At 33.5% G+C, this 15,827-nt stretch overlaps 1 protein-coding gene across 1 annotated transcript in view; it reads right to left on the bottom strand.

The window, feature by feature from the left end:
- EYS (eyes shut homolog) overlaps window positions 1–9,724 on the bottom strand; it is a 1,631,667-nt gene extending 1,621,943 nt beyond the window's left edge. Inside the window, exons 1-2 of the mRNA XM_047102761.1 lie at window positions 8,974–9,724; window positions 4,444–4,557 (exon numbers count right to left, since the gene is read on the bottom strand). Coding sequence (XP_046958717.1) covers window positions 4,444–4,557; window positions 8,974–9,724 — 865 coding nt within the window. The remainder of the gene's footprint in view (window positions 1–4,443; window positions 4,558–8,973) is intronic.
- Window positions 9,725–15,827: the final 6,103 nt, after the last annotated feature.

Genomic DNA, 15,827 nt, shown 5'->3' with positions numbered 1-15,827 from the left:
ATATAATTTCATACAGTTTTTTATTAGAACTTTATTAATTCTACTTTTATATGTCTGAGATTGCGGCTGACCTCATGGCTAATTGTTCTTATTCATACTCTTCCATAATATTTGAGGTGTCTTAGAAATGAGGAATATGTCTTTTTTCTAAAAGATCACTAGTTTTATTTATTTAAAAAAATTTTTTTAATGTTTTATTTATTTTTGAGACAGAGAGAGACAGAGCATGAGCAGGGGAGGGTCAGAGAGAGAGGGAGACACAGAATCCGAAGCAGGCTCCAGGCTCTGAGCTGCCAGCACAGAGCCCGACGTGGGGCTTGAACTCACGAACTGTGAGATCATGACCTGAGCTGAGGTCGGACTCCCAACCGACTGAGCCAGCCGCGCCCCAAGGATCACTAGTTTTAAAATAGGAGTGGTCACTCTACACCTTATTTATTTGCTGTCTTGATTTATATTAATTGATGACTGATACATACATACATACATACATACATATATACATACAAAGTTAAAAAAATATGCTGTTTCCTGTACATTTTTGTCTATGGCTTTAAGTCACAGAATAATGCAATAAATAGGTACTGAAATATCCCAATCTATAATAGTTCCTAGATCTTCTAATAAGGAGTCATCATCCTAGTTTGCACACGGCAGTAGCAGCAGTTTACGCCTTGGAGTGTAAGACAGAATGTTGCCAAGATAACAGTTCCCCCCAACTTACCAAATTACCATTTGTCCTGGACTTTCTAAGCAAGTAACATTATTCACACTTTCATTAGATAAATAGAGATGTGTTTGATATATCTCCACTTTGTACTTTAAATTCTGCAATGGTCTTTTCTAGGAGTGTTAGAGATAAATAGACAGCATATTGTTTAACATGAGGATAAACTAGCAAGTTAACAAATGATAACCTACTTATCTTTTCCCAATCTTTTCCAGATGCAAAGTATATTATATTTCTCATTTAAGGATACCTTATTGGATTTTGGAGACCCAAGAAGCTACAAATAGCTCACTACTTATTGTTTCAGTGGACAGCAAAAGGATCTAATAATGCTGCCCTACCAGCACAGAGCTTCCTTTGCAAATGGGCCAGTGGTAACCACAGGGAATTATGAGTATAGCCATGTATTATATGAGAGACAAATAGAGGACAAGAAGTCCTGTTAACAGAGTTTATAGGGAGTTATCTATATGTTCTTGCTATAGAAGTTTGGCCATACCATTGATCACAGGTATGGTATAAATTGAGGGTTGATAAACAATAACTCTAAGCCAAATGTGACCTTACACCTATTTTTGCAAATAAAGTTTTACTGGAATATAGCCAGATTAATATGTTTGAATATTGTCTATGGCTCCTTTCACACTCTAATAGCGGAGTTGAGTTACCTCAATGGAGACCATACAGCTCAAAAGTATAAAACATTTACTATTTGATCCTTTACAGAAGTTTGCAAAAAAAAAAGGAGGAGGAGGAGGAGGAGGAGGAGGAGGAGGAGGAGGAGGAGGAGAAGAAGAAGAAGAAAGAAACAAAGAAAAAAAATAAAAGTTTGCAAGCCTCTGGCATAAATATACTATTATTTACATATTTTGTTTTGTGCTGATGTTTCTTATTTTAATATAAATACTTAAAATGCAATTATATAAAAAAACTATACATATACACACATATTTTTTAAATGTAATTTATTTTGAGAGAGAGAGAGAGAGAGAGAGGGAGAGAGCGAGAGAGCATTAAAGTAGGGAAGAGGGGCAGAGGGAGACAGAGAATCACAAGCAGGCTCGGTGCTGTCAGCACAGAGCCTGACCCTGGGCTCAATCTCACAAACCGTAAGATCATGCCCTGAGTTGAAATCAACACTCAGATGCTTAGCTTACTGAGCCACCCAGATGCCCCCCAAAAACAACTTATATTGTTAAGAAAAAAGTTTCAGATTTATGTTTCCCCAGAAAGCTGATAATTAATATGCAGTTTGCCCCTATACTATGTCACTATTAATGATCCACCACAGAATATTAGTGACATCACTGACTATTTGAAAATCAGAAGTTACACATTAGTTGAAAAATGATCAGCATCTATTTTAAATGTTAATTATCTTAGAAGACTGTCTGCCAATGCTGAATTAGGTGCAGATGCAGAAGGGATTCTTACAGATCACTCTGTGAAGCATGTCTTTTCATTTAGATCAAATGACTGTCCCAAAATAATTTTCCTCATTTTCTATTGCAAGTTTCTCCGTACATATAACAAGTGAAGTGATAGTTATATAAATGTGTCAGCTCAATTAACACAACAAATCCATACACAGTTAAAAGATGCCAGCTGCTTGTTATTAGTAAAATTAGAGGCTTCAAATAAATCATTAGTAAATTTCAATAATGGTTTGAATTTTCCATCCAATTCATTGAATTAAAATAAAGCTTTACAAGTTTATTCTGTTGAAGGAAAGGTATCTGAAGAGATTAAGAACGTATTTGAAAATTCAGTGAAGTTGTTCAAAGATAAAATTATTTGTTCTGTTAAAATTATAAATAATTTTTGTATATATTATATACATATATGTTATATACATGAGATATACAATATTTTGATCAAGTTGAGAAAAGGATGGGATTGAGAAAATGATGGGAAGGAAATATACTTGAAATTTACTGTGATGCAGACATCATTCATATTTTAATACAAACTAGTGATATTCACACAATTTTCAATTGTATAGCTGCAAATTTTATAAATAATTTTAAATATACACAGGACCAGAGAAATTTTCTTGACAAAGCTAGAATGAGGGGTAAAAAAGTGTGACTTAGCAAAATGTACTTTCATTTGCTGCTGTCCATTAACATTTGGATTTTAGAAATATTTAAGCTCCTGAAGAGTGACTTAAAATAAGCCCAAATGCTTCTGAGAAGTTTTGACATTTTAGTGAAAGAACCCTCTAAATTTTCGTTGCATCTTGTTCACATTCAGTAACAAGCATTTAATCAAACAAGTTAATAAATTAAGCACACAAAATATCAGGTTTTGAAAGTTTTAGTGAGTGGTCCTTATTTTTAAAAAGAAATTAAAATTTATTGTTGCATAAAACAACAGAGACATGCAACATACTCAGTACAAAAGTGCAAATATTATAAGTACTATAACTGTGCTTTGGAATAACTAGACTTTTGGAAAGTAACATGAGGGGGATCCTATATTTCATGGATAAATTTATGTACTGGAACATAATGGAAATAAATTGAGAAATCCTATAATGTTGCAGTACCTAATATTGGCCAAATATTCAAAGGAATCATATGTGGAGATCATTTATTTCATGAGGTAAATGTTTGAAAATATTTGTCAAAGAAAATAATGTCAAACAGGATAAAAATATGGCCCCTCTGAAAAACCTAACTTATGTGTTTCATACAAAAACAAACAAAAAACAAAAAAAAACAATTGAGATTACTTTCCATTTCGCAAATTTCCTTTGAGATTAACACGAGCCTCAACATTTCAGTGAAAATAGCCTCAATTAAGAATGGCATAGTTAAATGTCAATTGAAGGCATGAACAATTTCAAGTTTATTAATTGTAAATGAACCTTGGGTATAATTTTATTAAAAAAATAAAATAAGACCACATTGAAAAATTCATTCCTCATAAAAATATTAGCAACATACTATTAAAGATATATATGGCTAAACACAGTTTCTGCTTATATTATTTGGTAATGTTCAGATAATCAACATAAAGTATGTTTTAAAAATTTCCTTTTATTTCTAGAGATCAAAGATCAAGGTACAATTATTTTATTTCAAAACAATTTTATGAAAAGTAGAACTATTCTTAAGAATCAGCCAACTTTATGTGTCTGCCTATTTAATGAAACCAATTTGAAATAAACATTTCAAATATTATATAATTGTAACTGCTTTTAGCTACCTCTTTTGCTCAAAAATGCTATGTTTTGGAAGATAAATTATATGGTTTCCATAATGCAGGATATTGTAAAATATTGTACAAATATTTTAACTCCATAACTTCTCTTAAGGAAAGAGAAGACTTGAGGAATGCAAGACCTGAAAAGATTTTTTTGAAGACAGTTATTGGGAGTCCTTATTGCCTGCATTGCTACCAACCCTTCTTACTATGGAACAGTGGCCAATGTATTCTACTAAAATTTCAAATCTCCCTCAACTGAGTTAGGAGGAAGGACCTCCAAGAGAAACACGAAGAAATATTACCATTCTCTGTAATTTGGAAGACGTGCATTTTTTGTTGCACTCCCACAAAAGGAGTCTTTAGGTGTCTAATTGTGGCTGGAGACACCATTGTTTAAAGACATTTTTCAGTAATAAATGAAACATTTCAAGTTTAATTTGAAATAAAACAATTAAAATGATTTGTATGCATGTGTATATACATATTATATGCACATTTTTTACCTGAAAATGGTTCATCACATTCACAGATGAAACTACTTGCAGTAATATTGCCACAATTCCCATGGAAACAGATACGTGGTCGACATTGGCCAATAATTTCTGAACAATGTATGCCTATATAAATGAAAATAAATTAATTTTGCAACTAGATTAAAAATATTTACATTGTATATAGTTAACTATGGTCATCAACTTTCCTAAATTCTTTAATCATGAGTAAAAATTGGGCATTGAAGAGGACATCTTTTGGGATGAGCACTGGGTGTTGTATGGAAACCAATTTGACAATAAATTTCATATATTAAAAAGAAAATCATGATCAAAATTTTGACAAAATGTAATTCTAATTAATAAATAATACTTCATGATGATGTGTATATATATATATATATACACACATACATACATATATATACACATATATACATATATACACACATATATACATATATACACATATATACACATATATGCATATATATCCACATATATGCATATATATCCACATATATACATATATACATATATATACACATATATACATATATATATACACATATATACATATATATATATATATTTTTTTTTTTTTTTTTAAGTAGGCTCCAAGCCCATGTGGAACCCAATATGGGGCTTGACTCAAGACCCTGAGGTCAAGACCTGAGGTGAGATCAGAGTCATATGCTCAACAGACTGAGCTACCAGGGGCCCTGCCATAGTGATGTATTTAAATTGAAACAAAAGTTGCTCAGTTGATTAAGTGTCTGACTCCTGATGTTGGCTCAGGTCGTGATCTCATAGTCTTGACTTTGCGTTAGTAGGTTAGGGCCCTCAGTGGGCTCTGCACTGGGCATCATATCTACTTAAAAAAATTGCAACAAAAATTAATTTCAATAAATTTGACATAAGGTGTTCCATCTTCTGACCCCCACTATATATTCAAATATTTTTCTGATTCTTGATATTTGAGATTTAGTTATTTTCATGATAATTTGAATTTGTTAATCATGTTTCGACAGTATATCATAATAATATATGTTCTTCAACATACAGTGGTAGCACTGCAGTGGTAATTTACAAAGTGATACATTCAAAAGTATACTGTCTTAGCCCTGTAACTTAGCCAAGGTGATAATTCCAAAGAGGAAAATGTAAAAGATTGACACTATCTGAAGAGGAACCAAGGCATAAACTTTCAGTCAAGCACGTTGAATAAGCTCTAGAGATCTGCTGTACAACATTGTACCTACTGTCAACATTAATATATCATACACTTAAAAATTTGTTAAGGGGGTAGATGTCATATTAAGTGTTCTTTTCATAATAAAATAAAAAATAAAATAAAATAAAATAAAATAAAATAAAATCTAAAATTATGGGGAAATAAAGAAAAGGCTGTTGGATTCTTAGAAGTTAGGCACGAACTTCTAAACTCTACATTTTCCTGCCCTTGCTGTTCTGTCAAGTTTCTAAATCTCACTTATACCCACTTTTGTGATCCTACAATATCGTATACCATAACCTTGTTTACAATACTTTTCCATGCAGTTAATTGGCTCATAATATCCTTTGTAGAATATGCCCAGGACATTCAATGGCAAATGGACACATGTTACTATAAAACTGTTGTACATAATTTTCAATACATTAGTCACCCCTCCATTCTAAGTGAATTTTTAATTTAATTTGTAAGCAGTTTTTGGCATTATCATTGATTCCTTTCAAATTCTTTATAGACTGACAGCTCTGATTCACTAATACAGAACTCTTCTTCCTTCATTTACCTCCAAGCAACCCCCAACACAATGAAAATTTAAGTAAATATAATTATGTACCAAATATTTCCATGTACAAAAACTAAATTAACAATAGAATGTTCAATAGGTCATAATCTATTTCAATCAGTGTAAGGGGCCAAATAGTGAGCCGTCAAAATTCATATGTTGAAATCCTGACCTCCAGGTCCTCATAGTGTGACTGTATTTGGAGACAAGATCTTTAGAAAGGTAATAAAAAATTAAATGAGGTCATTAAGGTGGGTCCTAATCAAATGTGGCTCATGTCCTTATAAGAAGAAAAATTTTGGATCATACAGACAGATACAAAGGAAAGACACAGGGAGAACATGGCTGTCTACAAACCAATCAGAGAGGCCTCAGAAGAAACCAATCTTGCTGACATGATCTCTAACATTTAGCCTCTAGAATGGGAGAAAGTAAATTTCTGTTGTTGAAGCCACTCAAACTATGGTACTTTATTATGGCATCACTAGCAAATTAATACAGTTAATATTCTCAATTTATTTGGTAATTCTACATATTTCTATAACATCTGAGATTTAAAATTGAAGTAATTAAAATTAAAGTGTCATTATGGTATATGCTCAATATTATGGTGTTTAACATTTAATGGTTTAAATTATCTATGGCTGTGTTTCTACTAAACAAACAAACATTGGGTAGAAACAAAGCACTCTATGCAACTAAGATAAAACCACTGAAATAGAATTCCATGGTATATGATTAAACATGTGCCAATTAATATTCTGATAGATGGTAGAATTTTCTGGCCAAATATACTTTAAAATTCTTTGGACAAACTAAAATGGATGCTTTAGGAGCTCTAAAATTGCTTTTTCATTCACCTCAAATCAGCAACTTGAGTGCTTTCTCTTTTTTGCTGACCTGTCTTAATTTTAATTACCTGATAAACTCTGGAGAGAGTCAAAGTTACTTACATCTTTGTTCACCGATGCCAATAAGAGTCAAATGGGAATTTGATCCCAGTTATAGACAGAGGATGTTCAATGGATATTGCTGGGATTTACTTTTAAAATGGTCTTGGGGCCCCTGGGTGGCTCAGTCGGTGAAGTGTCCAACTTCAGCTCAGGTCATGATCTCACGGTTCGTGAGTTCAAGCCCCGCGTCAGGCTCTGGGCTGACAGCTTGGAGCCTGGAGCCTGCTTTGGATTCTGTGTCTCCCTCTCTCTCTCTGCCCCTCTCCCACTCATGCTCTGTGTCTCCCTCACTCTCAAAAATAAATAAACATTAAAAAAATTAAAAAAAAAATAAAATGGTCTTGGTACTTCCTTACTATAGAGTTTAAAATTACTCTGAAAGATTGGCTTAGGTGAACTTTAGAGCCTACAAAGATTTATTGAGATATTCCATTACATTTTATTATACAGCCTTCTCAAACTTGGCTCCAATGGAGTCTTGACAGCAACATGCAAGAAAAACCTTGTTGAAGCCCCCTAAACCCTGTCCCCCCAAATTACAGTTATATACTTGAGCCTCATCTGCTCTAGTCAATATCTATCCAGCCCTCTTTCCTTTCTCTTGAGCAAAATATACTACCAACATGTTATTTGTTTTCCCATATTATCATTGGGAAACTATATCAAGCAATTCCCTTTGTTAGATCTTCCTCATCTTACCCACTAACCTTGTAACTCTCTATGCCAGGTCTCGGAAACTCCTACTAAAAGAAATTCATCAATCCCTGTAGTTTAAAATTCCCCTACATTTCTCAGTATTTCTTTTTATTTTCCTCTGATGACACAAATTCCCTAGTAAACTTTGAAGTGGTGACAGTGATTTTCCCTTTAATCCTAACTTCAGTTTCAGGTAGTATAATTTACATTTTTTTTTAGATTGCCCTTCTGGTTTCATCTATTCACCAAATGCCTTCTTTTTTTATAACCTTTCCTCACCATTGCCTCTCATTTACCTTATTGTAACCAATTTTATTAATTATATCAAGTTCTTTCCTTCCTTTCCAATATTATCTACCAATCACTTTATAAGTGCCATATCAACATCCATTAAACACATTGCTCTGGGCTTACAATTATCTTTTCTTTTTCAGTTCTGCCAAGCTACTTCATGCCTTCTACCCAAGCACATACCTCCTTACCTCTTTCCACTCAGATCCACACTTAATTACTACATTATTACCTAGAACTGTTTAACTTAAATACCATAAACTTGGGAATTTCATTCTACAGCTAATATTATTCCAATGTTTTGTTTTTTTTTTTTAATTACATGAGACATTAAGAGGGAATTTGGGGAAAGATGTGAAAGTAGGTATTTCAGGGTAAAACATATGTGCTTTTAAAAAAATCTTAGGGGCACCTGGGTGCCTCAATCGGTTAAACATCTGACTCTTGATTTTGGCTCAGGTCATGATCCCAGGGTCATGGGATTGAGCCCCACCTTGGGCTATGGGCTGAGCATGGAGCCAGCTTGGGATTCTCTCTTTCCCTCTGCTCCTCTCCCCTGCTTGCATGCTCTATCTCTCTCTAAAATAAAATTTAAAAAAACAAAACAAAAAACCTCTTATTTAAATAAGAAAAAAAATTACAGAATGCCTAATGGGAATTTTGTGTCCAGAATCCAAATTTAGCCCATTCTAAAAAATCTACAAAATTTTTAGAAGTGTAGTTTGTTTTTTGGAAAGTAGCAATATGTGAATTCATTTTATTTTCCTTTTTTAACAGAATTACGTTACTTAAAAAAAAAATCTTACCTGTAAATGGTGGGTAACAGATACATTCATAACCTTGCTTATTCAATTTTCCTCTTTTATTAATGCAACTGCCATTATTTTCACATGGTTTATAAGAACATGGATCAAGTTCTTGGCAATATTTTCCAGAAAATGGAGGCTGACAATGGCAGCTGTATGTCTTGCTCCAAACCTCAGTAAGACATTTACCATGCCCAGAACAAAATTCTGAACTCAGAGATTCCTGGCAGAACTGTTCTTTCACTGTCACATTTAGCCGTAGCCCCAGGTGACAAAACGATGGACCACTTGCTGTTACTGTGATAAAATAATGTGTTCCAGCACTCAGCCACTGAGAATTAACAGTGTGCATTCCTTTTAGTTTGCAACCAAAAAGTAACTGATCTTCAGTTGTGGTGTTTTGCAGACAGTCAATGAATGATGCTTCAGAAACATTCATCAAATTTATTTCTGGAGATTCAAGAGATGGTTCAGAAGAAATTATAAGGATGTCTCCCAGTTGAATCTGCAAAGGGCAAATCTGGGGAACAACTTGATTGCCTGAAGTGTTCATTTTAGTATTTACATCCCCAAACCAGCAATCTCCATAGAAGTCCATGCAGATGTTTTCTGTTAGTGTCCAATTCACCATATATGATAATGGTTGTGTATGCCATTCTTCCACAAATTGCCATTTACATGTTGTTTTTCCATTTATAAATGTGCTATGAAGAACCACCAGGCTCAGAAGCATAATTGATTTGTTAATCATTTGGGGAAATTGTATTTTACAGTCTCTCATGAAAAGTGTCATAAAGAATTGCTGCAAAATGGGCTTTTAGTGTTGCTGAAAATTTGCAAGCAGAGATTTTGTTCAAGGATTCCCAGGAACTGGCTTTTTTTCTATTCCCAAATGCAAGTGGATTTTGATCAAGAAACAGTAGAGTTCAACTGATTTAAATATCCCTTTAAACATAAAAACATACATTGTTAGTGAAGTTACTTAATTATATAGACAATTCTAAGCTGGTTCCTGCAAAGACTATGCTGCCACCACCTATGCACCTTCTTTGTGAAACAAGGCCAGAAAAAATGTGGTGAAAATATACTGCACCTGATCCTGTCCTATAGAATTACCTGCTTCTGAAAAGTTTCGTATTGTTATATAATTATACCAGCAATTTACTGCAATCTTTTGTATGCTCTTTTCACCAAGCTTCAACAAAACTAAAATACAACAATAAGCAAGTTCCTTTATAGATGGTTTTAATTTTCTTCACATGTAAGTATTGCTCTCTGATTAGGTTTAGAAAATGCTTTAAAAAACACCATCCATAAAGCAAGAAAAAATGATTTAAGTATAATGTTCATATAGTATTTTCATATAAATATAAGCCATAATGCACAAACCATGATCTTCTAATCCAGGAGGTGAGAACTCCCAGATATACAAGAGGTTCTAGAAAATTCCATCATGTAAATAAATAAACTCAGAATGAGACTTCACCCAACTTCTGCAGAATTGTGGGAATATAGTAGGCCAAGAGGGAAAAGGAAGTATAAAATGGAATAATAAAAGGATGGTAAGTACAGGTATTATGTAATGACTTCTCTTTCATCACTCACCACTGGTATGAAAGGGGAGACCCTGGGATTAACCCTGTGGGTAAGGCATCATTACTCCCAGAGGCAAAAAAAAAAAAAAAAAATATTACCACCACCCACAAAACAAAAAAATAGCAATCTTTGAGATTTAATATATTGACCCAATTAAAAAAATAGTAACTACAACTCATTGAGGGTTTTCTTTGTGTAAATCACTCTAGTATTTAATTAATTAAAAAAAACTGTAAAGATCGCAACAAAAGTTAAATTCTGAAAAGGTGTAATGGAAAAACATGCTCTTTTGATGTCAGTGATGCTATTTTTCCAGTCTACATTTTAAGGCCACATGGGTTTTAATTCCTTTCACTCTTATATTTAATTCCTTTCACTCTTATTTAATACATTCTTAGATAAGAATGTATTAAATATATTCATTTAATGAAATTAACATAGCTGTATTAAATTAACATAGTAGTACTGAAGACTGAGTTAGATTATATAAGAATTTACAAGTCATTCAAAATCCTTTCATGTTTTACTATATCTTGACTGTCAGTTTGTTGTTAAATGACTTATGCGATTATGTGACGCAATTAATTTGTTAATTCATATCAAATATTTATATTAAGTCCAATTTCTTAATGGCCATTCTAGATCATATAGAAATTAAATTTGAGTTGTAAATTTCCTCTTTGAAAATTCAGTTGTATTATAAATCTATAAAATATAAATTCATAAGTAATATATTACCATAAAATATGCATATGGAAATGTAAAATTGTAACTTTCCTAGAATTAAAAGTTATGTATGATCATGTTCATTTCAAATGTTAGTCATAACTTCTGAATATAAATTAGTAATCTTGCTAAGATTTAAAGACTACTTTGAACAAATACATATGATCCCAATCTACATGCAAGGCAATATGCTAGGTACTGGGAATTCTTCAGTGACCAAGTGAAATGAAGTATCAATGTAAAAAACTGAGAATTTAATAAAGGAAACAGAATTATTAGGCAATCAACATGATCAATTATGAAACAAATAGTCTAGAGCATTATGAGAATATGTAGTAGGGATATTAATAGGACACAAGAATAAGCTTGAACAATAAAATGGAGTCATCTGGGGAAACTGTCAAGGGATGAGTATCCTCGGAAAAAATCTCTCTCTAAAGATTTGAGAAGAGTGTGACATTGGATACTTCTGAATAGGAGAAGTTGAACTTCTAAAGTGTAGAGAAAAAATAAATCATGATAAAATATAAGCCCCTGATTTAGAGAGAGATCACATCAAGATGGGGCATGCATCCTCAGTAAAAGGCTCAAATTTTATCTGAGGGGAATGGAGAGCCTGTTGAAGATTTTATGTGGGAGATTAGTAAGAGGAAACTTTATTTTAATGATGTCAGGGTGAGGAATGGCTTGGTGGACACAATTGGGAGAGTTAAGACATTTGTGGAGGGGTCAGCAGCACTAATCTAGTGAAATGACTATGATGGTTTGATTGATACAGAGGCAGTAGAAATATAACAACACTGGTAGAGTCTAATAATATTTAAATGGTAGAATTATAAAATCTTGAAGGCTGTTGACCTAAGGAGAAAGAATCCAGGAGGACCAGGTATAGAAACAAGATGGCAAGGGGAAGGGATATGTCACAACCACTTAAGCATATACCAAATTTGAAGTGGAGTGATTTTCTTATAAAAGTATCCAGATTTTTGGTATACACAGACAAAAGCACAAGAGAAAGCTAGGCTGATGTTCAAAATCTGATTACGTTAATCATATGTTTATATTTATATTTATATTTCAATATGTATGTGAAGTTGTTGGAATGTTGTTTTAAAATGAAAAAGACTTGATCTTGTTTAAATCATGAGAGAAGTATACAAAGGGAGATAATAAGGCCATATAGAAGAAAATATGTGGCAATAAATACAGTGCAGAGTAGAAGAAAAGGAAGAAGTTTATTATAGATTATTAAGACTGTGACTTTGGTGGCAGAAAGTTGAGGAATTTATTTTGTGGGATCTTCTATTTTCTTTATCAACTAGGAGACAATCAAGGAAATGGTGAGTTTCAAAGAAAGAGGGGAATGGACATGACCTGAAGTAAACAGGAAAATGTGAGAGAATGTTTATTAGGAAAAACACAGAAGGATCACTAGGCAACACTGAAATACTTTTGTAGCTGTTAAGTCACAAATTTATAGTAGTATACACCTGTACAGGTGCATTATTTTCCCAGTAGCATAGTCAAAAAAAGATACAATAAAAATTAAGTACTAAATGGGTTTAAACAAACACAGTCACCAATTTATTTCCATGTTGAAATGCTAAGAAACAAATTTCATTTGCGTTGAAGCAGAATTAGGTCTATGTGACATTTTTAGACTAGCTGCAGATGTGAGCTCGCATTACTGCATGGCTAATCCTGTGCTTCTCAGAATTCTCTGGGTCCCTAATTATTGTGCATTTATATTTTGTAAGAGAAAATGACTTGATAGTTGCATTTCTGTCTCCAGAAAATTTAAATAAATAAAAATAGAAGCAAAAAAAGAACGAAAGAAAAGAAAAATCTCTACGAGGTCAATTTGCTTCTATATACTCTAAATACAAAATGCTTTGGATTTTATTAGGAAAGTGATTAATATAAATATCAAATGTGGATACGTTTGAATCAGAAGCTATAATTTGGACTCAAAAGGTAATGGTCTATGCCTTAGTTTTTCACTTATAAAGACACTGTTAAAATTCTGTCCAAAGTAGCAGGTCAAAGGACATTCTGAGCACGCACACATGCATGCACACACACACACACACACACACACACACACACACAATTTCATGTGTTTAAGAGTTGAAATGAGGAATCATGATCATCTCACATGACATCTTTTACATTCTTGATCCAAGAACCCTAGAAATCCAGGAATTATGATGGAGCCATTCATAGCATTGCACACAATTACAACCATAATATCATTAGGCAGTGATGCTACCAGGATAATATTTCACAGGAAAAACTAGTGAGTAATTTCAAATAATGTAAGCTGTATTATTTTTTTATTAGCTTTGTAGTTCAGTTACTCTGAAAATAAAGCCCAACTTATATTCAATATTTAATAAAAGACAGGAAATATTCCTTCAATTCACATTTAGAAATCATCTTAAATGACCTCCTTTAAAAAATACGGAAATAGATTCAAACAAATCCATTTTATATAAACAAAGGATAATTTGAATAAAATGTGTCTATTTCAGTGTTTGGATTATAACAGACATCCAATAAAAGATAGCCATTAAGGATTAGAAAAAATACATATAACTCATTTGGATTGTGCTCAATACATAATATCATGAACTGTGTTAGCTTTTAATGAGCTTGTAGTTGATTCCACAGAAGAGTGAGCTTTTTCATTTTTACCCCATCATGAAGTATGGCCTCCACAATAAAGTTTTTATTTTTATAAATTAATAAAAAATGTATGAGATAAAATGAACAGATCTAAAAATTCTAATGTATTGGACCTGACCTCTAGATAGCCACACAGCACATTTTGGACACCAAAGATTAGACTGAAATTGTGGAGGAGGGCAAAATATGTATTTTAGAAATGTAAATATAGGGGAGCATGCATGGCTCAATTGCTCAAAGATCTGATTCTTGACTTTAGCTCAGGTCCTGATCTCAAGGTATGTTAAGTTCAAACCCTGTATTGGGCTCTGCACTGACAATGCAGAGGCTGCTTGGGATTCTCTCTCCTTCTCTCTCTGTCCCTCCCCTGTTTGCACATGCTCTCTCTCTCAAAATAAATAAATAAACTTGAAGAAACAAAAAGAAATGTCAATATAGCTATCAGCATGATGGAAGATGAAAATTCTAGCAGGGAATCCAGAAAAGGGGAAAATGGTAAATTTGAAAATTAAAACTGAGGGAGAAGCAATGGAGAAGAGATAGCCAATTTAGGAAGAAGAATATTCAGAATGAAGTTACCAACCGGACATGAGATTAAGCAAAGGGACTTAGGTGAAAAATGACAGATCCTGAAGAACAGTAATGTTCAAGGTAACCGAAAGTATTTAAGTAACTGCATTTTATTAAGGAAAACAAAGGAGGGAAAGGATTCCAGAATTTTTGGAGTTAGTACTTCTATAAATTAGGAAGTGAGCTAACTAAATTTGATGATTACAATGCAGTTTAATTGATGTGACTGGAGATTCAAGTGAGATTGGTTTACAGGAGTTAAGACACAGAAAAATCCGATGGAGAGAACCCCTTGGGAAAAAAAAAAAAAGTCTGAAAAAAGGAGAGTGAATAAAGAAGTCAACAGAGGGGAGTTAATACCTCATCTTATTTATTTTTACTTTTTATTTATTTTTATTTATTTTTGAGAGAGAGAGAGAGTACGTGAGTGGAAAAGGGGCTGGGGGTGGGGAGGGAGAGAGTGAATGACAGAGAGGATCTCAAGCAGGCTCCACACCCAGCGCAGAGCCAACATGGGGCTCAATCCCACAACCCTGGGATCACGACCTGACCTGAAATCAAGAGGTGGTCACCCACCCGACTGAGCCATGCAGGAGCCCCTAAAAGTTTATTTAAGACATCATTTCCTAAGAAAAGCTTTGTTTGACCTCAAAAACTCTATGTTGGATACCGCTCCACATGTGTCCTCACATTGTGATATGTCTTCAAGCGCCTTTTTAACAGGAAATAGTGTCAGGACTGTATTTTCAGTTGTTTTCCTGAAAATCACTTCTATTCTTCGTGTTTATATTATTGTAAACTAAGCAAAGTCAAGAATGGAGCAAACATCAGGAGTGTATTTGGGTCAGTGATGTTAGAAGGTTGAACTGGCCGCAAGACAGTGTATCTCAAGGATGAGTTTAGGAATGAAGAACATCAAAGGATTAGGCTTGGAGATGGAATAAGGTCAGGACTTTTTCCCTGCTTTTTCTCATTTAGTTATAAATGTATAATTTTATGATACTATATTATCATGCTTTAATGGCCAGTAATTAAATTTAGTCTGTCATTACTTTAAAACTATTTTCCTTTTCATTCCACATGCTCAATGAATAGGCCTCAGCATTTAAAAAAAAAAAAATTAACCTTTATTTTTCGACACAAAGAATGAACAGGAGAGGGTCAGAAAGAGCGGCAGACACAGAATCCCGAAACAGGCTCCGAGCTGTGGGCACGGAGCCCGACGTGGGGCTCGAACTCATGGACCACGAGATCTCAACCTGAGCCGGAGTCAGACA

This window comes from Lynx rufus, unplaced genomic scaffold (assembly GCF_022079265.1).
Source record: "Lynx rufus isolate CCGP_SWC_20201006 ecotype Redwood Valley unplaced genomic scaffold, mLynRuf1.p SCAF_6, whole genome shotgun sequence".
NCBI lineage: Eukaryota > Metazoa > Chordata > Mammalia > Carnivora > Felidae > Lynx > Lynx rufus.
This window is presented reverse-complemented; position numbering and strand designations above follow the sequence as displayed.